Source organism: Oryza glaberrima, chromosome 7 (assembly GCF_000147395.1).
Source record: "Oryza glaberrima chromosome 7, OglaRS2, whole genome shotgun sequence".
NCBI lineage: Eukaryota > Viridiplantae > Streptophyta > Magnoliopsida > Poales > Poaceae > Oryza > Oryza glaberrima.
The window spans coordinates 17,706,011-17,732,809 of record NC_068332.1 but is presented as its reverse complement, the minus strand read 5'-3'; the positions used below and the strand labels follow the sequence as shown (position 1 = coordinate 17,732,809).

The window sequence follows — 26,799 nt, the reverse complement described above, 5'->3', positions numbered from 1 at the left end:
AAACTAAACCAGTCCACGCACTGAATGAGAGGTGAAAGCAAGACGATACTATTATTTCTTTTAAGTAAGAAAAAAACTAAACCCATCCTAATTAATTTACTATCGCCTGGAAGCTCTTCGACAACACTATTATATATCGTGAGGCGCAGTTGAATCTCCAGTTCTCCACCCTTTGGATTGTCCTTGGCACCTTTTTCATCATCTTGGTAAGACTGTATATATACTTCAGGTGTGCCGATATTCAGGCCTGGTAAGCACACAAAATCATGCAAAGACGATTAAGTGAAACTAATCAAAGTTTTTATATCTTCTGAGTAAGAAAAGGACATTATATTCTTGTCACATTAATATCTTCTTGAACTGAATCTATGTCTTAATACTTGCCTCAGCAGTCAGCAACATTACCATCCTCGGAACATAATATATACCTTTTCAGGTGGATCATCGCGCAGTTTATCCTGTTAAACATGAGTAAAACAACCATGAAAAGAATGATAATTAAGCAAATATATAGGTGGTATATTCTAAACAAATTAAATAAAGTCCTATGTATAACATAAAAACTATAGTAGTAGACTAACCCATAGGTAATCCTTCATGGCTGGTAAGCTGACTTTACGATAATCACAAGTACAGACTTCCACGAGCTTTTTCTTCAAATCATCAACTTCGGCATCCAATTGCAAGATCTCGATATCTAATTTAGCCTGCAGCACATTTTACAGCCAAAGCTTAGAAGATTGGTTCAGTATAATATCAAAGGTACAAACACTATCTGAAAATTAACAGAAATTCAGGGTACAGTAAAATGAACCTTTTTAGTAAAATAACTTTCATGCGTATTCATCTCTATTAAGCCATGTTTTAGCTCGATTTTCTCTACCAATGCAGCTGCACTTGCAATCAACTTTTCGAGGACACGAGCTCCGTTATCAAGACAGGCTTGCCTCATGTTGTTCCATGAAGTAACCGGGTCTTGTCTCCGAGGTCTAGATAGCCAGCGAAAGAGAGCATCTTGATTGCTATAAGAACCATCGATAATGATCCTTAACGCATCCTCTTCGACAACTATGGAAGGAACGAAATCCTCACGAACGACCGAGACATAATCAAAATGATCATAACTATCCTGCAGCTTGGCATCATCATCACCAGCGCTCAATCCAGGCATAGTCGATCGTTCAAAAAATCCAGGCATAATCGTATCCAGAGTGAGTGCCAGGACGTGAAGCGCCACGGGATGCAGCTTAGCGATGCTGCAGATAGGATTCTGGGGAGGATCAGCAGCAGCTGTTTCTTCTTCAATCGTCCATCTGTTGGTGAATTCGACCAGGTTATCCAAGAGATCGACGGACAGTGCCTTCTTATCCTTGATGCGCTGGAGCGTGCTCTTGATCTTGCTCAAGAACCTCTCGCTCTCATCATCATCGTCATCGGATGGCGCTAATTTAACCGCGCAAGATCCGATCAGCTCTGCCTCTTGTTCTTCGGATATTCTCTCCGGCACGAGCGGCGGCGATCGTTGGAGATCCGGGAAGAACTCGTCTGCGACGTGCGACCGGAAGCACTCCGCGGTGAGGAAAACCATCATGCACTGCGGATCGGGGCACATCCAGCAGATCCAATCTCCGGTGTCCTTGGCCAAGTCCACCGCGCAGGCGAGGGCGCTCATCTGAGCGTCCGAGAGTGGCTCTCCTGCGTAGTGCGCTTTCAGATCCTCGACGCTCACCGTCAGGAATCCGCGGCGGCGCTCGTCGTCGTCGTCGGCCATGGCCGCGCGCCAGCGATCGCGGGCGGCCATGGCGACGGCCTTCGACGAGGCCTGGAGGAGGAGGAACCGGAGCCGCTCCTTGGCGAGCATCCGCGCCTCTTTGGTCGGCAGCGGCTCCAGCTGCAGGTGCAGAAGCTCCTCCTCCGCCGCCGCCGCCGCCGTGTCGTCGGCGAGGGCGAGGGCGAGCGCGCGCTCGCACTCCCGCGCCGCGAGATCGAACCGCTCCACGGCGGCGTACGCCCTGGCGAGCGCGAGGGCGGCGTCGAGGTCGGCCGGGGCGAGGTCCCTGGCGTGGAGGAGGGGGCCGAGCTGCCGCCGGTGGCGGCTGGCGGCGTCGTCGCGGCTTTGCTCGGATTCTTCTTGAGAGGAGGAGGAGGAGGAGGACGCGGCGTTTACGTGAGGAGAAGGCGGCGGCCCGCGGCTGCGTGTTCTTAACTTCTTATAGGAGTAATAATCGGGTTGCAATGGTGTCCCTAACAAGTTCTCTAATTACATGTAAACCCTTCAAGTTTTCTATTGCAATTTTATCCCTAACACAAATATTCGTCACGCCAAACAGCTCGTTGAGTTTCCGTTTTTTAGTTTCTCGCTTAGTTCCACTCCCACTTTTTTCTGCGGGGGTTTTGGCGAAAATGCTGAGCACCGTGCGTCCGATTATGCGCTGAAAAATCGGTCGCCGCGTGCGCCGTGCGATCAAGCCGCATGGATCGGACGGCTATCCATCAGGCTGTGACGTAGCTGTTAGCCAAAGCAAATACTCACATCTCTTATTTCTTCAAAATATTTTTTTCTCGTAAACTATTTATCTAATCTAAGATCTGATTGCACCACTAAATTCGTTACAATTAAATCTTTACAACAAGACCACACATGATTATATTTCGACAAAAAAATATTTTAGTTTTTTTATTATTTTTAGAATGATGCATATGGTTCTTTCGATGTTTCAACCAGTAGTTTTACGATGTTTCAGGTAGTATACTCGTGATGTTTCACTGCGTACGGATCAAATGTTGCAGTAGATTTTGATATTATGGAACACGTCGTTGCAACAAATCACCCGCATATTTTGGAAACCCTCTATTAAGAAAATTTGGTTTATTTTTTGTTCCACGAAAAATGTTTCACCTAGTGTACTCACAATGTTTCACTATATATAGATCTAATATTGCAGTGAACTGAAATACTCCATTGCAACAAAAAAAACCCACATATTTTGGAAACCCCCTATTAAGGGAATTCGGTTTATTTTTTGTTCCACCGAAAAATGTTTCACTCAGTGTACTTATAATGTTTCACTATGTATGTATCAAATGTTACAGTGAACTAAAACATTCTTTCGCTATTTGCTGAAACATTGGTTTTATATAAGGTGAAACAACACCCGATTTAAACGAGTGAAACATTTTCGATCTACTTAGTGAAACAATTCCGATATACCTGGTGGAACATCGTGCAACATTTAAAAATAATTCAATAATAAGCTTAAAAAATTTCATCGGAATATATTCATGTATGGTCTTATTTTGAAGATTTAATTGCAACAAATTTAATGGTGCAATCATATCATGATTTGGATAAGTAATTTAAGAGAAAAATCAGTTTAAAGTAGTTTTGTACGTAAATCGGGTGCTGACGTCATGACGTCAGCACCCGATTTTTCTCCAAACCAATCGGGCGCCCGAGCCGTAGACTCATCCGGCTTTTGTCTAAGGGATAAAAATATTATCCAGGTCTCAAGCCACCCCTATGTGCCCTCACCTCACGGGATAAATAAGTTACATATATACTTCTCGAATCCATGTATGATAAAAATATCGAGCTATATGGTATGTTTCGTAAAAAAAAGTTTATTTTGTTAAAATATTAAATAAAATATTTTTGAAATGTATACTAGTTAATAGTTAATCAATCATGTGCTAATTGCTCTTTGATTTTTATTGCTAGAATAAGCTTACCTCGTTTGGTTGTGTTTGTTTGGTGTTAAGGATTGAAATAAGGGTGTGTTTGTTTAGTGTTAGGAACTCTTTTCTCTGACATGTAAAATATAGCGTCTCTGACATGTAAAATATAGTGGTAGATTAGCATATGATTAATTACGTATTAGATTAAAAAAATTAAATAGATAGATTAATACAATTGTTTAAAAACATCTTTCTTTTTTTAAAAAGGTGCATTTAATGGTTTAGTAAGTATGCGTGTGAAAAATGGGCGCTTGGGACTGGGGGAGGCGCTTTGTTTCTTTAAACAGCGATAAGCTTCTTGCAGTACTCCCTCCATCCGACAAAAACTCTATTTTTAGTTTTGGATACACTCTCTTATTTAAAAATTTTCCATGATTAGTAATTTTATTGTTATTAGATAATAAAAAATGAATAGTACTTTATGCTTGACTAATTTTTTTTAAAAAGATTATATATATTTTTAAATAAGACGAACGGTCAAAGTTGGATATAGAAACCCAGAAATGAAGACTTTGTGGGATGCAGGGGTAGTTCTGTAGTGCCTTTTTTTTTTTCACAATTTAAGACAACGTTGATCAGGACGATTTGTGGATGCAGTGAGCCTATTGCATCGAATTTCTTTTCTTTTTTTGAAAGGAAATATTGCATCGAATTTCTCCGGACATATATTTGCCTGTTTTCTCCGAGAAACGAGATCTTTGGCAAAGGGTGCCCGAACACCTATGTTTTCTGTGACAGCCGCCAGGTGTTCGATGTCATTCCCGGCTTCCTCGGCGAGCTTCTCTCCACGACAGATGCGAGAACACGCATGCCGTCGTTAGCTCGTTCCATTTTTGCGACTAAGTTCTGCAAATGGAGGTGGTGGAAACTGAGCCGCCGGTCCGCCGTCATCTCCTAGCCGTCCGGCGACAGCTAGAGCGTAAACGGAGATCTCCGATTTCGAGTCGAGTTCGGATTGAAGCTAGGAATGTCTCGCAGAGCATAGATGCGTATAATCAGATTATTCATCAGAAGTATTCTGCTTGGCATCCACACGCTTTGCTTCCTTCAACGATTTCAATTCGGACTCGGACTCGGCTGCCGATAAATCCAAGCGCGCCGCCCCTCGCCGTCTCCGCATTCCCCACAATTCCTTCCACCCATCCTCGCAGCAGCGCTAGCTCGCTCATCCATGGCGCTTCCCCGCCGCTCGAGTCCCCACTCCTCGCGCCCGATCATCCACCGCCGCAGTGAGCTCGCCGTCGAGGCGAAGGGGAGAGTAGTCTCCAAGAAGCCGTCAGGATCAGGATCGCCCATCCACAAGATGTCCTCCGCGCCGGCGCCGGCCGTGTCGGTGTCCTCCTTCAAGAAGGGTGACGAGGTGCGCGTCCGCACGCCGGTGGGGAAGCTAGGGACCACGACGCTGCGCCTCGTCATGTGGCTCGGCGCGGTCGTCGTCTCCGACGCAGACGCCGACGACGGACACCTCGAGGTCATCTACAACGGCAACTTCCCGCGCGACGACCCCTTCCGTGCCGTGCGCGTCGCCGTCAAGGACGTCAAGCTGCAGGGGCCGCGCCCGGCCCCGACCCCGGCAAACATGGCGGCCCCGCGGCCGACCACGGCCGGCAAGTCGCTGCCGCGGCTGAAGATGCAGATGCTGGAGAAGGAGCAGCTGCGGGCCAACTCCGAGGCGTTCTTGGCATTGTGATCAGTGTTCTTCAGTAGGTGCAGAAGCTTGTAGAATTCAGATATTGTCCTCCTCTGTTCTTTTGGTGTCATGGAAGGCACAGTGATCTCGTATTTGTCTTAGATAGGATGGTTTATTGAAATTCTTCGCAAGAAGAACGTGTAATCTGTGAAGTGTATTTATTATTGATTATGAATGAAAGATCAGGATTCTTTTTTATACACGAGCGATGTGTTTCGTCTATTATCTCATGACCAATGCAATAGTATCCTTGTATTTTTTTTTTGTTTGAGCAAAGTGTTAAGACTAAAATCACAATGATTTCGGCCGCCACCGCCCTCGTCCGCTACCGCCGCCGCCGTCGCTGTCGCCATCGACAGAGTTCGTCGCCACCGTAGTCGTTGTTGCTGTCGGGGGAGGCGAATAGTCTATGAGGCCGGGGGAAAGCGATAAGGTGCGGGAGGCAATGCGGTGAGGAGCAAAGGGACCGAGGGCATTGCTACAAAACGCAATGAGTACCACTGAGATGTAATCCAACGGCTAACAATTAAATGATAACGTGGCTTCACTAAATCTTAGAGTTTCTTCTGTGCTTGGAATTAATTAGAACCCTTGATCACCTATAATCTAACGCACCAAGATAGAAGGCACCAATGAAAAGGTACTAAAATAGTGGGCCAGGTACTGGAAGTGGAAGGTTAAAATGGTAATTGATTTCCATAGTTGAATTGTGCGGTTAAGGGCAGAAGCATCATATTCGTTTCTCTTTGTACGATCTGCTCAGCGATTAATCACGAAATAAAATGCTTAGAGATTAATCACGGAAGCATCGATCAAGCTGGCAATTAGGCAAATCAATTTTCGCAAGAAATCAATAACGCCAAACATTTTGATTCCATTTAACAGCTTCCGTTGAAATCAATGCTTCACAGGAATGAACCAATGCTTCAGCATTCAGAAACCATCAGCAGCAGCCAGCAGCCAGCCACCGATCGTCACCGCCGTACGCACCCGCCGGTCATAGCTGCCATAAGCGTTGCCCCTGTTCTCGCTTGTTCTTTCACTTGGGGTTCACGCAAGGGTCAGGGTTAAACATGCATAGAGGGAGATTGAAGTCATACCATACCAGCATCGTGTAAAAGAAAACAATCTCATTGACGAGATGCCCCCAGCCAACGCATGGGGATGAAACAATTACTAAGATACCCTTATTAATATTATTTTCTATTTCTAAATTACCCCTTAGAAATCAACTGTGGTTATTAATTGGTTTAGAAGGTACCTGGGGTACCTTCCAAGCACCGTAAAAGATCTCCTTAGCTTTGGGTCTTAGAAAGAAGGGATACCTCAGGTTCTGTGATTACAATAGGTGGGATTTTATAAAATTTATTTTAACATTATTATTTTCACAATTTAAGACAACGATGACGACGACGATTTGTGGATGCAGTCACCCTATTGCATCAAATTTCTCCAGACATATATTTGCCGGTTTTCTGCGAGATACAATTTGAACAATCTTTTTGAAACGAGGTCTTGGCAAAGGGTACCGGAACACCTCCGTTTTCTCTGACAGCCGCCAGGTGTTCGATGTCATCCCCGGCTTCCTCGGCGAGCTTCCTTCCACGACTGATGCGAGAACACGCATTCCGTCGTTAGCTTGTTCCATTTTTGCGACTAGTTCTGCAAATGGAGGTGGTGGAAGCTGAGCCGCCGTCATCTCCATGTCCTCCGCCGCCGGCGGCGACACACCTAGCTTCGCTGCGCGTTCCCGCCTGCTTGGCGCCATTCGGAATGGATTGCGTGATGGTGGCGAGGCGTAACGGACGTCTCCGATTCCGAGTCGAGCTCGGATTGACGAATCGTGCCTGACAGCGCCGACTTCAATTCGGACTCGGACCCGGCTGGCGATAAATCCTCGCAGCCCCGATCGCCGCCTCCCTCCGCATTCACCACGATTCCTTCCACCCATCCTCGTCGCAGCAGCGCTAGCTCGTCGTCCATGGCGCTTCCCCGCCGCTCGAGTCCCCGCTCCTCGCGCCCGATCATCCACCGCGCCGTCGAGGCGAAGGGGAGAGTAGTCTCCAAGAAGCCGTCAGGATCAGGATCGCCCATCAACAAGATGTCCCCCTTCAAGAAGGGCGACGAGGTGCGCGTCCGCACGCCGGTGGGGAGGCTAGGGACCCCGGCGCTGCGCCTCGTCATGTGGCTCGGCGCGGTCGTCGTCTCCGACGCCGACGAGGACGGACACCTCGAGGTCATCTACAACGGCAACTTCCCGCGCAACGATCCCTTCCGGACCGTGCGCGTCGCCGTCAAGGACGTCAAGCTGCCGGTGCCCCGCCCGGCCCCGACCCTGGGAAACATAGCGGCCCCGCGGCCGACCACGGCCGGCAAGTCGCTGCGGCGGCTGAAGATGCAGATGCTGGAGAAGAAGCAACTGCGGGCCAACTCTGAGGTTTTGTTGGCATTGTGATCAGTAGTAGCAGTAGCTGCAGAAGCTTGTAGGATTCAGATATGTCTTCCTCTGTTTTTTTTGGTGTCATGGAAGGCACAGTTTCTCGTATTTGTGATAGGATGGTTTACTTGGAAATCTTCGCAAGAGAACGTGTAATCTGTGAACTGTATTTATCGTTGATTATGAATGAAAGATCAAGATTTTTTTTTTTTTGTACACGAGCGATCGATGTGTTTCGTCTATTATCTCATGATCAATGCAATACTATGCTTGCCTCTCTTTTTTTTTTTTTTTGGGTTTGAGCCAAGTGTTAAGATTACAATCACAATGATTTACCCTACTGCTAAAGAAAAACAATCCTTCATTTGTTTCTCTAAAAATAACTTTAGGTGTACACAGTACACGTGCTTTGAAATACAACTGACAATGGGCCAATCCATGCTATGGTTAGCAGCTAGCACCTCTGAGCCAGGCTTGTCCTCGAACATGATCTGATCATGACCCATCAATGGCTTGGACACTGACAATAGTGGCCTCTGAGATCAAGGTTTCGTCCTCAGACTGTTTCTCCCTTTAGTTTCAGATGAATTTCGAAATCAACTTGATCCATTAGCACGACTGCACGAGGTATATGGGCATGTTAACATTACATTTGGACCCTGTAAGCATCACAAGTAATTGATCAATAAATTAATGACCTATATTAGCATCACAAGCAATTGATCAATAACATAGATTGACCAATCCATGTTAAATGTATAATTATTCTACACTTGGCACACTAATTAAGGTCAGGAACATATAATGTTTTTCACAGGCTTATGTTTGTATAGATTATAGAAGTGCCACTTTTGTTCATTTAGTTTGTATCACTGAGTTCTTTACAAAGAAGAGCACTAAGGAGAGCTTAATAGGTCCTCCATGGAATGTTTAGGCTATGCCAAACAAATACCTCATGTGAGTCAAGGAGTTGATTTAATAATTTGTGTGATAAATTGGTTTCTTGTGACGAGATTTAGGAGATTGATAGATGGTTGGTTTTGTGAAGTGGTTGTGCGGTTGACCCGAGCGGTCAGACCGGCTAGGTGCCGGCTGTTAGACCGGCCGACCTAATGGTCTGACCGGGCAAGGTTCTGTTTGATGTCGATTTTGGGTTATCTTGTCTTTTTTATAGTTTCTTCGTGGATTTAACTTCTAGATTATTTCTATACGTATGGATACTGTTGTTATGCTAATGTGAGTTAAGTTGGGATGAACTTATGTTCAGAATATAGTTTCTTGATTGTTGCATGTGCAGGTGTTATTTAGATCAGAGTCGACCTAGGAGAAGTGGACGTCCAGGGATCAAGAGACCATGCGGGATACTAAGGGCTAGAGAACAATGCACATAGTGATAAAAATCCATATGACATACAAGAGGAATTGTGTGCATATGGAAAGTGGAGTCGAATTCGGACGGGAGTCCAAATTCGGGAAGATCGATAAAGATAAGGAAAGAGATGAGTTGAATATTTACAAGAGAGGGTTTCCCACGTGGATGGGAATCCTAATTAATGATAGATACGTGAGCTTTGTACAACATATATACCTCATGTATAAATAGAAAGGGAGGGTGAGGCATCCCTGTATCGATTTTTGAGAGAGTTGAATTGAGAGAAATGTTAGAGTTTTGAGTCTAGTCGAGATTTTGGTTAGGAGTGCTGTTGGTGCACTTTGTAAACACTAGTTTATGCAATAAAGTCGAGATAGTTCAATCTACATCTTCTAGTTTTATCTACCTGTGTTTTCTAGGTCTCGACGGTTAGACCGACAGCAAGGTAGCGTTCTAACCGACGAGAGTGCGATGGTCTAACTGCAGGTGGCGCGGGGGTCTAACCGGCCAGACAATGGCAGTCTGACCGGCAACACGAGGGCGGTTCGACCGACGGATTCATGACTTCGTCGCCTACTTCATTTTAGGCAAATCTTTTATTCCGCAAAATATTTTGGGTTTTTGGTTTTCCTTACCATTCACCCCTTTCTGATAGTTTTTTTTAGTCTTGTTTTTGGTTTACATGGCCAGCGTAATAAAAAGAGGGAGTATAAATGTAGCAATGCCCCCACCCAAAAAAAACATTAACCATAACAGGAAATACACAATTATGTATATTAAGAACGTTAAAAATGAAAACTGTAGAGAGGATCTCGATGAATAGTTTAGGCGCATGAAAACTATAAAATATAGCAATGACACTCTACCCTCACGACAAAAAAAAATTATAAATTATAGAGTGAAGTACATGGACGGTCCCTAAACTTGTGCCGGTGTGTCATTTAGGTCCCTGAACTCCTAAAATGCATTTTTAGGTCTCTGAACTTGGCATGTGTATCATATAGGTCCAAACGGGTTCTAACCCACTCCATGCGCTGATGTGGCAATGCCACGGTAACGCCTACGTGTTAGTGGAATCCACATGTCAAGCATATATAAAAATTAAAATTAAAAACCATATTTTGTCCTTTTAGGTAGACATGAAAAAAAAGGATAAATAGTCTAAGGTAGATAGGAGAAAATATGTTTTTCTAATTATATTTTTTTTATATGTGACTGACACGAAGGTCCAACTAACATGTATGTGCTACCGTGGCATGCCACATCAGCATATGGAAGGGATTTGAGCTCGTTTGGACCTACATGATACCCAAAACAAGTTCGAGGATCAAAAATGCATTTTGAGAGTTTAGGGACCTAGATGATATACCCGCACAAGTTTAGAGACCGGTCGTGCACTTCACTCTAAATTATATACAGCATTAGGGTGGCCTGTTGACCTAATTATCTATGCAATGCTTTTAGTTCGATTTGATACTTATCGCATATGTGGTTAACCTCTAATTTTTCTTACTTCGTAGGTTTCAATTTGTCCCACTTGTGCAGGAGAGGGTGGAGTCATTTCAGAGTATTGCAAAGAAATGTGCCGGAGAGGGGCGTGTTCATGTTAGGACTCCATCGGATGCCTGATTGAGCCAGGAGCATTTCAGCCGAAGCCCATAGGATGGCTGATTCGACTGAACTCATTCAGCAAAACAAAGTGGGCTCACAATGGAGGATAACAGGCCGCGTTTTCCGTTTCGGTTTTGCTATATATTTATGGACAAGTTTTCTCTCAAAAAATTGTGGAATGTAAATACCCTATTGATTATATTGTAACTTGCATATACTTTTCATATTATAATTTCAAATTATTAGTTTTGCTTAAAGATTCTTGCAAACGGAAGAGGAGAAAATCACTGTGCGTGCACGGGGTGAGGGGATTCGATCCCACGACCTCCGCTTCGCGGGAAGCAGCATGTTACGATGGAATTTATGAAAGTTATATACAAGATATATTGAATTACATGCATGATTACATACTACGACTGTACTATATTTCTGCCCGAAAATTTATCTACAAAAGCATAAAAACAGTCCCGCTGAACTACTACTCCTGTAACCTGATAGGCCCAATTCCGACCCACGAACGTGTTTGGGCCGAAATGTGAACTTGAACGGGCCTGGATCGAGGCCCAATAAAAATATGGGCCTAGGTGGAGGCCTCCTGAACAAAAAAGAAAGGGAAAAACCCAAGTGAGAAACCCTAACCGCGCGAGGCGCCTCTCCTCCTCTGCTTGCCTGCCATGGAGTTCGATCGCCGGAAGGCGGCGGCGCTGGCCGCGCTCGCGTCGCCGGCGCCGGACAAGTCGCCGAAGGGTGGCGTCGACGCGCCCATCGCGCCGCTCCTCGACGCCCTCAACTCCCACCCGGACCTCTTCACCACCTCCTCCTGCTCCGGCCGCGTCTCCGTCCTCGCGCAGCCGCCGCCGCCGCCGCAGCGGCAGGGCGAGCTGGGCGTGGCCAAGACCAAGAAGAAGGCGCGGGGCGGCGGGTGGGTGTACATCTCCCACGACCCCGCGGACCCGGAGGCCCTGGTGGAGGTGCTGTTCGGCGTGAAGGAAGGGGGAGGGGGAGGCGATGATGAGCTCGTGTTCAGGTTCGAGCCGATGATAGTGGCCGTGGAGTGCAGGGACGCGGCTGCGGCGGCGGCGCTCGTGGCTGCCGCGGTTGGCGCGGGGTTCCGTGAGTCAGGTGAGCGTTTGAATTCGTTCAGCTATAGCTAGTGAGATAGATGGTGTTTGTTTGTGTAAAAATATTCATTTCTTCTGCGGTTTACTTGGGTCATTTAGTTAGCTGTATTGTACTACATTTCCATTTGGAGGTGCTGTAATTTTTTGGGTTTCAATTCTGTTTTAAAATGGGTAAAATTCCGGATGCTCTTTGAATTATTGAATGTCGATTTGATTGAGTTTGCCTAAATTTTACTGGTGAATTAAGGCGGAGGTTGAATCTCAAGAGTTATGCTTTGACGTATTTATGTTTTATTAGATGGAGATAGTGTCATTTATATTGTCTTTCCACTTTGCTTGCCTTGGTGTGCCTTTTCGAATATTCTGATCAAGCCTTTTTTTTTTGTATGGTACCATTTTTAGGCATCACAAGCTTGCAGAAACGTGTAATGGTAGCATTGAGATGCTCAATTCGGATGGAGGTGCCACTAGGTCAGACCAAAGAGCTCGTTGTCTCTCCTGATTATATTAGGTACCTCGTTAGAATTGCCAACGGTAAAATGGAGGCTAACAAGAAGCGAATGGATGGATTCCTGGATCTTTTGCACGCTAAGGTATCATTTGACTTTGCATACCAGTAGGCAGTACATACCTCATATTTGCACTTTTCTGGCATTGCTGCTCATCTCTAACTGGGCAATAACCATGTGATATCATGCAAAGTTGAAGCATATATTTCCTGGATATCGATTTGATGGATAAAGAGAATTATAATATCCTTTTTCCAGGTAGTTTAGCTATTGGTCGTCACACTTCTTTGTGAAGAAAATTAATTTTGTCTGTAGTGAAAGGCTCATTGAAGATTATTTAGACATTGAAAGCTTTTATTCCTCAATTTACTTATTAATTCTGCTGTTCCATATACCACCTTATCAATAAGTATATGGAGTAGGGATTTAGGGAATGCTCTAGGCCTCTATCACTTTGCTCATTGTGTTCTTTATAAGTTTTAATGCATTGGTTCCATTCAAACTGCCAGGGTCTCCTAGGTTCATCCAAAGGATGTGCAACTGCAGATAATGAATCCTTAGTTGCAAAAAGGAGCAGTGATAGCTATAATTGTGATGCTGATAATAATTGTGATAATGGATTCGTGGAGAGTTCACTAGAAGCATCATATTTGGAGAGTCAAGACCCTGTACTTCAAAATGGTGCCAAGCATGGTTTTGGTAATGCTAAACGGCATGTTCTCATATCTCTTTCCTTTTATCCTGCTTTATTTCCCCCTCATGGTGTCATGTAAACCTATTGGCCTGTTCAGTCCTTCCATACATATGTTGAGGAGATTTTGGTTTGTCTAAGAGAATATTACCATCAATACATAAGTACATGTTAGTTATGTATGCTAGGCCTATTGATTCAGTTCTGCACATTGATCATGTACAATAAAGTCAATAAATGTTATTTGAAAATGAAATTTGGTGATGCTGGCACTGTCTCACAGGAGGGCATTTAGTAAGCTATATTTTTTTATGGCATTAAATTGGAAATATTACCTTGCCAGTTGGCTACATAGTCTTTTCAATTCTAACTCATAACTCAGCAGCTCTTATATATATTTATCCTAGATACAAAGCTCTTTTTATATGACTAAACCCTATTATTCCGTTTATTTTCTTCTGTAGATTAACACAAGAGGAAGCATTGCCAACATTATCAGGAAATACAAGTCACTGCCTTTCTACTGCTGCATTGGAGATTACTGGTGAACCTATTGAGAAGCTCTTCTTATGGGGACAATCTGCTTGTGCACTCACTGTTGGAAGAGAGCACCATATCCTAACTTTTGGTGGTTTTGGAGGGCCAGGGAGGCACGCAAGAAGAAATTACTCTCTTCTGGTTAATCCTGGGTCAGGATTGCTGACAGAATTAAAGGTTACTGAGTCGCCTTCACCACGGATGGGCCATACAATTACTGTAGTAAGCAATGATATTTATGTTGTTGGAGGCAGAGGTGGTCCTTCAGAAATTCTTAATGATATCTGGGTTTTGGAAAGAGCTAACAATAGATGGTCAAAAGTGGACTGCAGTGGGGATTTTTTCCGTCCAAGGTATTGTTTAGAGTTTAGACGAAATTCTTTATATCTAATTCTCTTTTGTACCAAATAAAAAAAAATGCTAAAAATAGTGCTAACTAGCTATGTCCAAAAGTTATGGAATTAGTTTCTTGAAAATAGCAACCCATTTGCTTCAGGGAAGTTATGTGTTTTTCAATGCAGGCACCGACATGCTGCTGCTGCAGTAGATCGCAAAGTATATGTCTTTGGTGGACTAAGTGATGATGGCTTATGTTCTTGCATGAACATAATGGACACATCAAGTATCCAATGGAATGTGATTTCTCCTGATGACAAATGGCCATGTGCTCGCCACTCGCATTCTCTAGTGTCCTATGGTTCAAAATTGTTTCTGTTTGGAGGTCATGATGGTCAGAGGGCACTGAATGATTTCTATAGTTTTGATACAACAACACTTAAGTGGAACAAAGAAAACACTAATGGGAAAGCTCCATCCCCTAGATTTTCACATTGCATGTTCATCTACAAAGACTATCTCGGCATACTTGGAGGTTGTCCTATTAGAGAAAGCAGTGAAGAAATTGCATTGCTAAATTTAAAGCATAAAATCTGGTTTTATGTATCCATTCCATCATTGAGCCAATGCCTTTGTGTCCGTAGCTCATCGGTCATCATTGATGATGATCTTGTCATTGTTGGTGGTGGTGCGTCTTGCTATGCATTTGGAACTAGATTCAGTCAGCCAATAAAAATTGATCTGCATTTGCTGGAGTCAATATTTAAGCTTGCATACAACAAAGAAAAAGAAATGTCTGTACAACACGGTTCAGTGTCGAATGTAGACTTAGAAGGACATGAGGAAAATTGCAATCCCAGTGATAATGTGAAGGTGGTGATTGATAGTGCTACTCTAGGTTCAGCTCCTTTGGTCCTTCAGCTAGAAAAGAAGTATGCCAAATTAGCAAAAGACATTCTAAAAAAGTTTGGATGGTTGGATCTTACTAGAAAAGTTCGAGTAAGCCAGGATAACATCCATGTTCTCTTTCCTGTTAGTAAAACTTTTCATGCCCTTATCACTGATAAGCATCTCAAGGTACAACCTGATGATTCATGTGTTTTTGAAGAACTATTGCCGTTTTCTGAAAATAAGCTTGTTGGGGCCAGCATTTCTCTTCAGAAAGCACTAGAAATTTTGTTGTTATGCCGTGGTTCCATTCTGAAAGATGAACTAGCGATCAGCCGCAAAGCTTCTAAAACTCCTCAAACCATCATGAGAGAGCTTGTGTCTGCTCTACTGGATAAAAAAGGATTGCCTGGCCAGTTATTGGAGCAGCTGCCAACTAGGTTTGGTCTCTGATCTGTTATTTAAATGGAGTATGAAATATAAATAATAAATACATAATAATCTAAGAAATGCAACACATTTTTATCATTGATCTGTGTGTATTTCTTTCTTTTTTTGTATTTAGGTGGGAAACCCTTGGTGATATTATTGTGCTTCCAAAAACTTGCTTTAAGGATCCACTGTGGGAATCAGTTAGAGATGATCTTTGGCCACTAGTTGCAAAGTCACTTGGGGCACAACGCCTTGCACGCCAGGTAAGTGATGTCTGAACTCTCAACTATTGATGGTAGGAAAATGATTGTAAATAATACTTAGCATGTGATTTATATCCTTGTTTGTGTAATCAAATGTAAAACGTGACTTGCTATAAACCTCCTATATAGAATATCTTGTTGCAATTATGGTGCTCCATACTTTAAATACTTGCACAGTAAGGTAGGTAGTGGTAGTTACCTAGTAGCTGAAGTAAGGTAGTTCTTACCTAGTAACTAGCAACAGATATTTCATAACCTATGTTCAAAGTATTTCTTCTGAGGATGCTTTCAACTGAACCCATCTCATCTTCTTCACAGGGTAAAATCACACCAAATGGCACAAGAGATAGCACTTTAGAACTTCTAGTGGGCACTGACGGGTGGTTGACACATCATGAAAATGGCATTTGTTACTCCCTTGATGCAACAAAATGCATGTTTTCTTCTGGTAACCGCTCTGAGAAGCTTCGCATGGGGAAGCTTGATTGTAGGGATGAAGTGGTGGTGGACTTGTTTGCAGGGATTGGATACTTCGTTCTCCCATTTCTTGTGAAGTATGTTATATACGATAGCCCTTGGTTAACTGCTGCTGTAAATGTTAATAAGTGATTTTACAAAATAAGTGTTCCCTTTTTTTATAGGGCTAATGCCAAGTTAGTTTACGCATGTGAATGGAATCCACATGCCCTGGAGGCTCTTCAACGTAATGTCATGGACAACCATGTGGCAGATCGATGTATTATACTTGAAGGAGATAACCGTTTGACAGCACCTAAAGTAATATTGGTTCCAAAGTTTACTTGTTGATCTACCTGCACTAGGATGGCTTCTAACCATTTACTTCTTTAACTGATATTTAGGGGATTGCTGACCGTGTTTGTCTTGGGTTGTTGCCCTCAAGTGAATGTAGCTGGGACACTGCTGTGAGGGCTTTAAGGTAAATCTCCCCAGAGTTCTTTCCAGATCTAGGCAATATTATATACATACAGAGAGGCCTAGCTCAGGTTTGCCAAGCTTGACTTGTGCACTTGTATTGGTATATTGGTTTTTTTTTTTTTTTTTTTAAGAATGTGTTTGATTGAGCTTTCACAAGGTGAATTCAAGCCATATCATGTTAAAGTTCACGATAGTTTTAAACTTTGAAGAAAGGGAAATAAACGCTTGGAATAGCTCAAAGATTTTCGAATAAACAAAATCCCTAAGCCAACAGTTCCCTGCGGCCTATCATCATCCCACTGGTGACCTCTAAGTCTGCTCTTAAGTGCTTATCTTTGTAACCCCTAAAACGTGAATATAGGCTGAGCAGTAGGTCCTAAGCTATCTTTGTTACTAAGTGACGGTTGGTAGTTGCAAGCTAGGCAATCTTTAGTTAGGTTGTTTGTCAATTGGCACTCTGAAAGTGCCTGCGTGGTGGTTCTTTCAGGGTGCTTATCGTCAACATGCAGAGCTAGTGGTTCTAGTGGTATTTTTGATGGGACAGTGCCACATTTCTGAAGTTCTCTTAGGCTTTCATGTGCATCTCAAAATATCCAGAAGAAAGTAGTATAACTTTGCAAAAGAAAAAAATATATATATTACTAGACAAGATATTGGAAAACATACGGCACTGAAAGCAACTGGATATGCTTTAAATTACATGGTTACTTCACCTTTAGAGTCGGAACACAATTTTTTAGTGGCTTGTCGATGTGCTGGATGCACGACGAACACACAACGAACATATGAAGTTCTAACTCTGCTGTGTTTTACTTCATATGTAGGGCTGAAGGTGGCATGTTGCACATACATGGGAATGTCAACGACTCGGATGAGACGCTCTGGCTGGACAATGTTGTTAAGTCCATCACTAACATTGCCAAAACACATGGTACGATTTGCCCTTTTATACGCACAAGAGTTGCGAAGCATTCGACACGGTTAAAATTACCATCTTATGCTACTGTTGCTTGCCATTTTTGTCTCAGGACTGTCCTGGAACGTCACGGTGGAGCATGTGGAACGCGTCAAATGGTACGGGCCGCATATACGACATCTTGTGGTTGATGTCAAATGCCGGGCAACCTAACAAAGCGAAAGACTTGTCCAAAATCCATGTGCTGTAGGTTGTGGTGTATGACAATTTTGCTTACTCCGTTTCTGGTTAATCCAGAGAATTAAACCATCTGTTTGTTACATCAGAAGCAAGTTTGTTTAGACTTTCTCAATAGTAAAGCATTTCACAACATTAAAGTATCATACAAAATATTTCCTGCCATCTTATTGGCTGTGGCTGTGCCTGTGGTCCAGTTTTTTTGTCTGATGTCTAGATGCTGTAAATTTGCGGTATTCGCTATAAAATTGTCATTTGTTGAAAATATACCCTGAAAGCAAAAGCCACATACATGATGTGTTGCTCCTCCCAGGCCTGATAGAGATTTGATACCTCTGATGTCAAATACAACTAAACCAATAATCCTCTCGGGAATGTGATGGTATAGAAACGAGTTTTACAGAAGAATTGAGGTGCAAAAATGCTCTTTTATTGTGTGTACTTGCAGAAACAACTTACAAAAGGGAGGACATTCAAACCACTACACCATACACGGGCAAGGCAAGAAAATATACACAATCATCTCAACAATGCAAAAGCAGCGTCCAGGGTAAACCTTTTATCCGGCGACTACCATCCATGGAACAAAAAAAAGAAGGCAAAAACAGTTTACTAATGTAATTGTACATCATTTTCTACAAGGAAACAGACTATTTGAGCCTCATAGGCTGCTGCATCCCCCCTCCTCTCATCATAGCGCAAAATTCCTCGTAGTTAATCCTCCCATCCTGTAATACCCCAAAAATAAGAATCACTGTCATGGAAGGAAATTGTAATGTGGCATGGAAAAACCGATTGTTTGGCAAAGGAACTTACATTATCCGTGTCGACTTCTGATATAATATCCTTTATGGTACTCGTATCGCCCATTTCATGCTCGATTAAAGCGGATTCCAGTTCATCTCTTGTGATGAAGCTGCATAAAATTGAGGTAATTCTCTAGTCAGATCAACCATGGGGAGTTTGATGCGCAGATGGCATTGTACAACTGCCTTTTTCCAATGATGGTTCTAGACTAGTGAGCACTAGATATTATAAAATGTGAACCTGTGAATTATGATCATAATCATATTTGGCGGACTGCCATTGTGAAAATACTGCGACTTGTGAGTTTTTTTCAATGTGACAGTTCAGAATACTCACCCACTGTTGTCTTTGTCAAAATACTGGAATGCCTTAAACAAATGCTCATCTCTTTCGAGCTTGTGTCTATGCATTGTGGCAGTGATAAATTCAACATAGTCGATGGATCCATTGCCGTCTACATCAGCCTGGAATGGATCAGAGAAGGTCAGCATAAAAGGTCAATAAACCATGGTTCAGAAAAATACTGTAACAGTCTAGGATTGGTGCCATACAGCTTCCATCAACTGCTTTACTTCAGCTTCTGAAAGCTTTGATCCAAGTTTGGCTAATCCTGCTTTGAGTTCTTCATATGTGATGGTCCCGCTGTTGTCTGTGTCCATGTTTGTGAACATTTGCTTCAGGCCCTTGATCTCCTCCTCATTAAGGTTTGAAGCAATAACCTGCATATACAATTGCCTGTAAGCACGAGAGAAGAAAAGGCAACTAAATTATCGGCATGACAATAATAACCTTCAGAGCCATCTTTTTCAGCTTGTTCATTGCTCTGAATTGCTTCATCCTAGAAAGAACAGCGCTGTCAATAGGTTTGTCAGATGCTTCTCCATCTCTGAGCCAGGGATGTTCTGATAACATAGAAACCATCATTTCTTTTGCAATTTGGACTAATATTAGGAGTTTAATGTATGGTTAAGACTCAAGAAGCTTACGGAGAACTTGGGCCGAAGTAATTCTTTTCTTTGGATCTTGTGTCAACATCTTTCTAACAAGGTCTTTAGCACTCTCGGATATTGATGGCCATGGTTGACTCTCAAAGTCAATCTCCCCTTGAAGAATAGCATCAAATATTCCCTTTTCAGTTTCTGGAAAGCAAAACAGAAAATTAATAACAATCAAACAATGCACCACTGCTTAATTGTATACATGGATTTATGAACTGGAAGTAAAAATGGATGGTATAAGCAAATGTACCAGCCCAAAATGGAGGAACACCACTGAGAAGAATGTACAAAATAACGCCTGCACTCCATACATCAATCTCTTTACCATAATTCCGCCGAAGGACTTCAGGAGCAACATAATAAGCACTTCCAACAATGTCTCTATACATTTTTCCTGATATTTGAAGGAAGTCAATATACATGAACAACAGGATATATGGTTATGCAACAATTATGGTTTAGATAGTAATAATGATAGAAATGTTGGAAACTTGGGATATTATAATATTGATCATAAAAAATATACATAGTTTGTCACATCGAATTCTATTTGGTTAATGAATCAGACAAAATACAAATTGATGAAGGCTGGTGCTTGCATTTTAAAAAGAACATGATAAACTGTCAAGATAAAAAATGTGAATGTAAAGAGAGAGGGAAAATGGCTCAGCTCACACACAATCACAGCGGGCCAATATCAATTAAATAAACCCTAGATGATAACTGGGAAGGATTACAGAGAATGGAAGGTGGTTAGGGCTTACTACACATTCCCCACACACCAAATATAGAAGAGAGTATGCCAAAAAAATAGAGATTACATGCTATCTTTGACAAAAAAAAAATCATGTAACGCAAAGCTGTAAAATAAATCATGGCAGTATTTTGTATTCAGGGTCGGACATGCAGACCGGCAGTGATGAAAATGTACAAGGAAAGAAGAGAAGACAGGAAGTTAGGAACTATCTCTGCCTCCATCACATCCTCATCACTACCACCATACCATGCCATACCACTACCAAAAGAACATCATTATTTGGTAACTAGTCATGTGGAAAAGTTTCCATGCTTTCCCCACATTTGAAAAGCAGGAAGCTTAAAGCACATTAGGTGTTATTTGCAACTACCCAGCACCAGCTATCAGCATCTGCAACCCCACCACCAAAATATAATACTTTAAATTTGTTCAACTTAGTTTTCAGGTAGCATAAAAGCTCTAATATATTTGTCAATGTGTACAATAGTTATACACCTCCCCAAAAGTAACAGCCAGTGACAACTAGTTTGCTATCATTTACATCCCATTTGCATCTTTCCACTACTTGGAGTCGATAACAATCAATGGTCAAGCAGTCTTAACCTCAGTGGCCAGGGAGGACTTTCTCATATGAGTTAATACAACAGATGGTGCTTGCTACATCATCCTCCATGCCTTTAAAGAATGAATACCTTGGAATGGCACTATGGCAGTAATAATTACATGGTGCTAATAATTTCATTTTACCGATAAATTTTGTGGAACCATGACATTTATAGAAACAGATGTCTCATATCATACAAAGATGCAGATATTAGGTTGAAGGATACAAGGATAAATATAGATTTGTAACGACCAACCCAAAAACAGCAACTTTAGCTGTCTCTGTGAATCCTAAGTAGGTTTATGAGACAACTTAGAATTACGATATGATTCAAGTCACAAAACGGTGGCCCATAACATACTGTGATAGGCAAATTCTCCATAATTCAGAATAAACAAAATGAAAAACTTTTCAAACTAGAAATATGGCCATTTATGAAATTCTAGCCCTAGCAATATAGCCTGTACAGCAGAAGGTGTAATTCTCAAGCATATGCATCTTAAATTATTCAAGTTACCTTCTTCAATGAAAACTGAGAGCCCAAAATCAGTGGCTTTGAGCATTGCATTCTCTTCTTTGGTTGCAAGTAAGAAGTTCTCCGGTTTCAAATCACGATGCATCACTCCCATAAAATGGCAAATGTTGACAACATTCACCACTGCCCTGCAGATGGTAGCAGCCGCACGCTCTGAGTAGTGCCCCTTGGCAATGATCCGATCAAACAGCTCCCCACCAGCGCAGAGCTCCATGACAACATGGACATTGCTCTTGTCCTCATATGCTCCCCGGAACTCGACAATGTTTTGTTGTCCAGATAGGTGCTGCATGATCTGAATCTCCCGGCGAATGTCCTCCTTGTCGGCCTTGCTCACAAGCTTGCGCTTAGAGATGGATTTGCAAGCATACTGCTTACCACTAGCGATCTCCGTGCACAGGTATGTCACCCCAAACTGTCCCCTTCCGAGTTCCTTTCCAAGGGAGTAAACCGAGCGCACATCGTCATACGGCTTTCCAAGAATTGTGTCCGGGGTGGGCTTCGGTGGGGCAACCACAGGTGGGACTACCGGAGGGTTCATTGCTGATGGTGTGTACCTCACCTCAGCTGGCGGCGGCGGCTGAGGATGGTTATAGCTAGGAGTTGTCTGAGCAGGTTTTGTCTGGTGAGAATAGCCATAACCGTTTGCTCCTCCTCGACCAGAATCTGGAGACGTAGCTCTGCTGCAACACGACCCCATTTTTAGTCAAATTCTCCCTAGCAGTTGTAGGCCTGCAAATTTGTTACTCCGCAAACGAGATCAACCCTGCAAGCAGAACCCAAGAAGGAACACTTTATGTCAGAATTAAGCGAGCCAATTAACAAAGATTTGCGCTGAATCAAAGGACTAGTGTGAAAACTAAGCGAATCCAACCAACAAAAGATTCATGCACAAACTCATCCCTCCGCAGAAGCAATGAAAGAAAAAAAAAAGGAAAAATGATCCAAATACTGGATCTACCAGCAAACCAAACAATAAACTCAACACACCACATCAGAAGGGGAAAACAAGCAACGAAAAGGAAAAGAAAAGAAATGCCTTTGACAGCATATTGACCTTAATCTACTCCCAGTCACAGCCCAGGACCGCATGAAATTCGCATGAACTGAGGAACAAGGTAGATGGCTAGTCCCCCTTTGGTGACAATGGAAACAAAGAGGAGATAAGGGCACAAGGGTACACGCAAATTGGGCAAAAGGAGACAAATAAAGCAGCATCTGAAAGCAACGGGACCAGCAAGGCACCCAGCGGCAAGAGAGAGAGAGAGTAGGAGCTAAACCACTCACGATCGTTATCGTAAAAATTGATCCTTTACACGAGGAGGAAGCGATAATAAACAAGCTACAGTGAACTAGAGCTTCGTCCTCTCGTAATAAAGAAAGAAAGAAAAAACTGTAAATTCACCGATTACTTGTTCGGTAAAAATTACTATCTGCATCAGAAATCTACTGAATCCAAGAACATAACCCATGAAACTGCTAAAATCGAGCGCGAGTGACATGTGAGGCGCTCCAGTAGCTTTGCACCGCTCCCAGATCCAAAAGGGCGAAGATTTTTTTTTCACAGTTGGATCAAATCCTCAATCACTGAACCCACCTCCCAAGAAGAACAGATTAACTCCTAATAATCTCTGCAACGAAAAACAAATCCGCGAGACTACAAGCCTCTCGAACCAAACAAACCAAGAACCGAAAAACAGAGAGACGCGTACCCAAGCGAAAGGAGGGCGCCTAACCTTTCCCAACCAACCGATCCAACAATCCAAAGAGCACAGCCACCCCCGGTAGTGTCAGCTGGTACAAGTATCCGCGGCGGCGCAAGAACAAGAAGAAGGAAGAATCAAATCTCGGCGTGGGGGAGGACAGCTCGGCGCGGCGACCGCGTGGTGCTGGTGGTGGTGGGGGGGGGGGGGGGAGGTGGATTTGGAGCTGGAGGTGGTGGTGGTGGTGATCCTCCCCTCCTCGATCGTGACAGCGACTACGAATGGCGATGCACACGGCGCACGAATCGGGAGACCACGCGAGGAAAACAATGAGGAGAAAAAGAAGAGTTGGTAAAGACACAGAAATACGCGCAGCTGCCTGCCAGCTGCAACTGGTTCGGGTTTGTTGAGAAAGAATAAGGAAGAGGAAAGCTTGCAGTTTTCAAGTTGCTTCCTGCTCTGCTCGTGTGGTTTTTTTTGCAGTTTTGGTCCTCTTGTAGATGGAAAAGGATCAAAGGAAAGGAGTGGTAGTTTTCCATAAGAGTCCCTCTAATTACTACTCCCTCTGCCAAAAAAAAATAATTAGGATTAGATGTGACATAGCCTAATACAATGAATCTGGACATATATATACTCTATATATACTCCTTATGTTCCTAAAAAAGCCAACCTAAGAGGTGTCACAACAACGAATCTGGACAAAGGAATGTCCAGATTCGTTGTACTAGGAGGAGTCACATCCCCTCCTAGGCTGACTTTTTTTTAACGGAGGGAGTATGTCCAGATTCGCTGTATTAGAATGTGTCATATCATCAGGTATTAGTTTGGTTTTTTAGGGACTAGCGAGTAGATTAGTTCTATAGAAATTAGGATTGTGTTTGAGCAGATTTTGAGAAGTAGCAGATGGAAAATACCTAACTTCTAGATATCATCATTTTCTAGGGGAAAAGTCCAAATATCCCCTAAAAAATTTTGGATGGATCTATAGAAGTCCACCTAGCATACTGAACTTTGAAATCGAACATTCAACACAGTAAACTTTACAACACCATTTATATAACTCCCTAAGATGATTTTGCACAGTGGTGTTTATATCTAATTTATCTATAAGTTGGATGAGTTCAATTACATGACATACACATTAAACATGTCTATTAAAATCTACACTTAGATCTTTCTTTTTATCCCTTTAATTAGCTCTCACAAATACGAGCATAATAATAATATTGATATCATTGTATAAGTCTAAATTATACAACTTGTAACTGATAGTATGCAAAATGTTATATTAGATATTCAAAGTTGTTCGATTAAGATTTCAATATATGCAAAACCACCTTAGACGGTAATATGAACGGTAGTGCAAATTTTAGGGGTTGGATGTCCAGTTTAAAGTTCAAGGTGCTAGATGGATTTTCATCCAAAGTTTAAAGGAGTATTTAGATTTTTCTTTTTCCTTTTGTATATTGTATAACTACAGTGCCTTATATAATTTAAGACGAGAGATAGTCCCTCGTCATTTGCTCGACGGTAAAGTTCTGGAGAAAATAAACGAAGAATTACAAAAATATGAATAAAAATTTTCTAGATGTGTTGTTTGTGATTTAAAAGCTAATATAAAAAAATAAACTATGATGAGAAGTCTATCTTTGTTTTATTATTGCTTACGAGACAAGTAAAAAGTTCATATAAAATAATTTGTAAATATCAATATTTAAAATTGCTTTGAATTATAATAATAATAATATAAAAGAAACAAATGTGGCCAAACTACAATAAATATATATTGTTGTATCCGACAATGAAGTATAATGAAAAAGAAACAGATGCAGCTCAACTACAATAAATAATATTGATGTATCCGACACATACTACATTAAATAGGGAGTACTATACATTGTGATATTTGTTGTATATATATATTGTTTTTTTCTACAGGGAGGGGAACTCAACATCACGTATGTCGATGAAGAGAATACAACTGTCGTTGCGAAGTTGACCTAAATTGATTCTTGTGATAGAACTATTTTATCCAGGTTTAAGCAATAGACTTGACATATTTGTTCACATTTACGACTATTTTTTCAGTGGTAGATAACGTACCTAGTCTTTCGGATGTGCTCATAAGGATAGGGTGTGTCATGTCGTTGTGAGCATCTGCATTTATACATGGTTTTTAAAATACAATTGCCGTTGTTATGGTTTGGCACGATTTCCTTATCTCGCAGCTTCGCCTCGAAAAAAACCTATCTCTAATTTTATTTTAGGCTTGTTTAGTTTGGAGTTAATTTTTACCCTATTAAAATTTTAATAATGTGTGATAGTAAGTTATGGAAATACCAAAATTTGTTAGCATATAGAATTTGAATCACGTATAAAAAAAATAGTAGCAAACCAAACACTTTTACAGTACTATGAGTAAATTTTACTTTGCACCACTTAAAGTGACCAAAATGTCACATTGGACTAGGACTAAGCCTATATTTTCATTTTGCAACATCAATTTTCACCATCCATTGCAAAATGGACTGGGCTTGCAGTTTTGAGTCACTCGGCCTGATCCACGCGAGCAGCTCAGCGTATGCTCGTGACGGGGCGATACCAAGCACGTGCAGGGTGCAGCGCATCAGTGGCGGCGTGCGTCAGCGCATGGGAAACGCCGCCTCGGTGTCCTATACCAGCAAAGCCTATGCCATCACCAAATAGCCGCACCTCCATGGCTCTATCCATGGCCTTGTGCTTCAGCAAGAAGAAGAATAAGAGAGGAAGGCAAATGGTGTGCTCGTTGTTTTTTTTTACGCGAGTTGCGCTCACTATGAGTTCAATGGCGACAGCTACACACTGATGTGAAGAAGAAGATAGAGAGTTTCCTTGACATCGGAACATACAGGACAAGCTGCTCACGTCGATCGGGTCAAAGCTAAATAGGTGACTCAAACTATAAACTCAGTCCAACTTGCAATGGGTGGTAAACATAGGTCGTCCAAAGTGAAAATATAGGCTTAGCCACAGTCTAATGTGCCACTTTGATCATTTTAGGTGGACCAAAGTGAATATTTACTCTAATACTATTAAAGTTGTAAACATTTGGGTAATGCAAAAATTAGATTCAATTGAAGCAAGCCCTTCATTATTTTTATGTTATCCTTTTTTTTCCTCAATTCCACGCGCTTTTGGAGTTTGCAGTTCACAGAGCCCTAGCTAGATTAATTAATTTCCCAACAATCAGCGGTTTAAACCAGAAAATAGTTAATTTGCTTCGTGGCAAGTGGCATCTTTGATGGCACTGTCTGCTACTGCACTTAATTAACTACTAGCACCACGTTAGTAGTTTGACTAGGCGTCTAGTGAGGATCTGGTGGTTTAGTTGAAGGTTTAACTGTTTTTCACTTAATATTCTAGCTGACTTGAAAGATATGGGAATGTTTTGGTTAGATGAAGTAGACGTCAAAAAAATATCCAAGGAATTTTCCTCTCTTTTTCCTTGTGTTGAAAGGTACTTGTAGGAGAAGATTTGGCTCTTTTTTTTCTTTTAGACGTGTGCTAAGGACGCATCAAGGTAGTTATGCGTGGGTATAAGTTTGATGTATCATGTATGCGCGTGAGTGTATATGTGAGTCTAGCTTTACTCTAAAAAATCCAACCGGAATAAATAGACATTATAATTTTCATAATGTGATATCA

At 42.1% G+C, this 26,799-nt stretch overlaps 3 protein-coding genes across 3 annotated transcripts; 1 reads left to right on the top strand and 2 right to left on the bottom strand.

The window, feature by feature from the left end:
* Positions 1-386: 386 nt before the first annotated feature.
* LOC127780254 (uncharacterized) lies at positions 387-1,861 on the bottom strand. The gene is made up of 3 exons (XM_052307179.1): positions 815-1,861; positions 582-707; positions 387-458 (listed from the first exon to the last, which is right to left on the bottom strand). The coding sequence occupies exons 1-3, from the start codon at positions 1,859-1,861 to the stop codon at positions 402-404; spliced, it is 1,230 nt and encodes a 409-aa protein (XP_052163139.1). The 3' UTR covers positions 387-401.
* A 9,615-nt stretch (positions 1,862-11,476) lies between these two features.
* Positions 11,477-17,976, top strand: LOC127780034 (tRNA wybutosine-synthesizing protein 2/3/4). Its single transcript, XM_052306995.1, has 11 exons — positions 11,477-11,967; positions 12,369-12,559; positions 12,985-13,187; positions 13,631-14,056; positions 14,225-15,367; positions 15,493-15,622; positions 15,941-16,176; positions 16,264-16,399; positions 16,483-16,559; positions 17,383-17,489; positions 17,587-17,976. The coding sequence occupies exons 1-11, from the start codon at positions 11,520-11,522 to the stop codon at positions 17,685-17,687; spliced, it is 3,198 nt and encodes a 1,065-aa protein (XP_052162955.1). The 5' UTR covers positions 11,477-11,519; the 3' UTR covers positions 17,688-17,976.
* A 143-nt stretch (positions 17,977-18,119) lies between these two features.
* Positions 18,120-23,563, bottom strand: LOC127780037 (calcium-dependent protein kinase 19). The gene is made up of 9 exons (XM_052306996.1): positions 23,149-23,563; positions 21,395-22,178; positions 19,767-19,910; positions 19,505-19,657; positions 19,308-19,420; positions 19,070-19,237; positions 18,855-18,982; positions 18,528-18,627; positions 18,120-18,439 (listed from the first exon to the last, which is right to left on the bottom strand). The coding sequence occupies exons 2-9, from the start codon at positions 22,110-22,112 to the stop codon at positions 18,362-18,364; spliced, it is 1,602 nt and encodes a 533-aa protein (XP_052162956.1). The 5' UTR covers positions 22,113-22,178; positions 23,149-23,563; the 3' UTR covers positions 18,120-18,361.
* Positions 23,564-26,799: the final 3,236 nt, after the last annotated feature.

Excerpts from the sequence above, each read along its gene's own strand:
- LOC127780254 (XM_052307179.1), bottom strand. The coding sequence starts at position 1,861 with ATGCTCGCCAAGGAGCGGCTCCGGTTCCTCCTCCTCCAGGCCTCGTCG. Across the intron at positions 708-814 it reads AAAGTTATTTTACTAAAAAG|GCTAAATTAGATATCGAGAT; the intron begins GTTCATTTTACT and ends AATGTGCTGCAG. Across the intron at positions 459-581 it reads CCATGAAGGATTACCTATGG|GATAAACTGCGCGATGATCC; the intron begins GTTAGTCTACTA and ends CATGTTTAACAG.
- LOC127780037 (XM_052306996.1), bottom strand. The coding sequence starts at position 22,112 with ATGGGGTCGTGTTGCAGCAGAGCTACGTCTCCAGATTCTGGTCGAGGA. Across the intron at positions 18,628-18,854 it reads TTTGACAAAGACAACAGTGG|CTTCATCACAAGAGATGAAC; the intron begins GTGAGTATTCTG and ends AATTTTATGCAG. Across the intron at positions 18,440-18,527 it reads CAGAAGTCGACACGGATAAT|GATGGGAGGATTAACTACGA; the intron begins GTAAGTTCCTTT and ends GGGGTATTACAG.
- LOC127780034 (XM_052306995.1), top strand. The coding sequence starts at position 11,520 with ATGGAGTTCGATCGCCGGAAGGCGGCGGCGCTGGCCGCGCTCGCGTCG. Across the intron at positions 11,968-12,368 it reads CGCGGGGTTCCGTGAGTCAG|GCATCACAAGCTTGCAGAAA; the intron begins GTGAGCGTTTGA and ends TACCATTTTTAG. Across the intron at positions 14,057-14,224 it reads GGGGATTTTTTCCGTCCAAG|GCACCGACATGCTGCTGCTG; the intron begins GTATTGTTTAGA and ends TTTTCAATGCAG.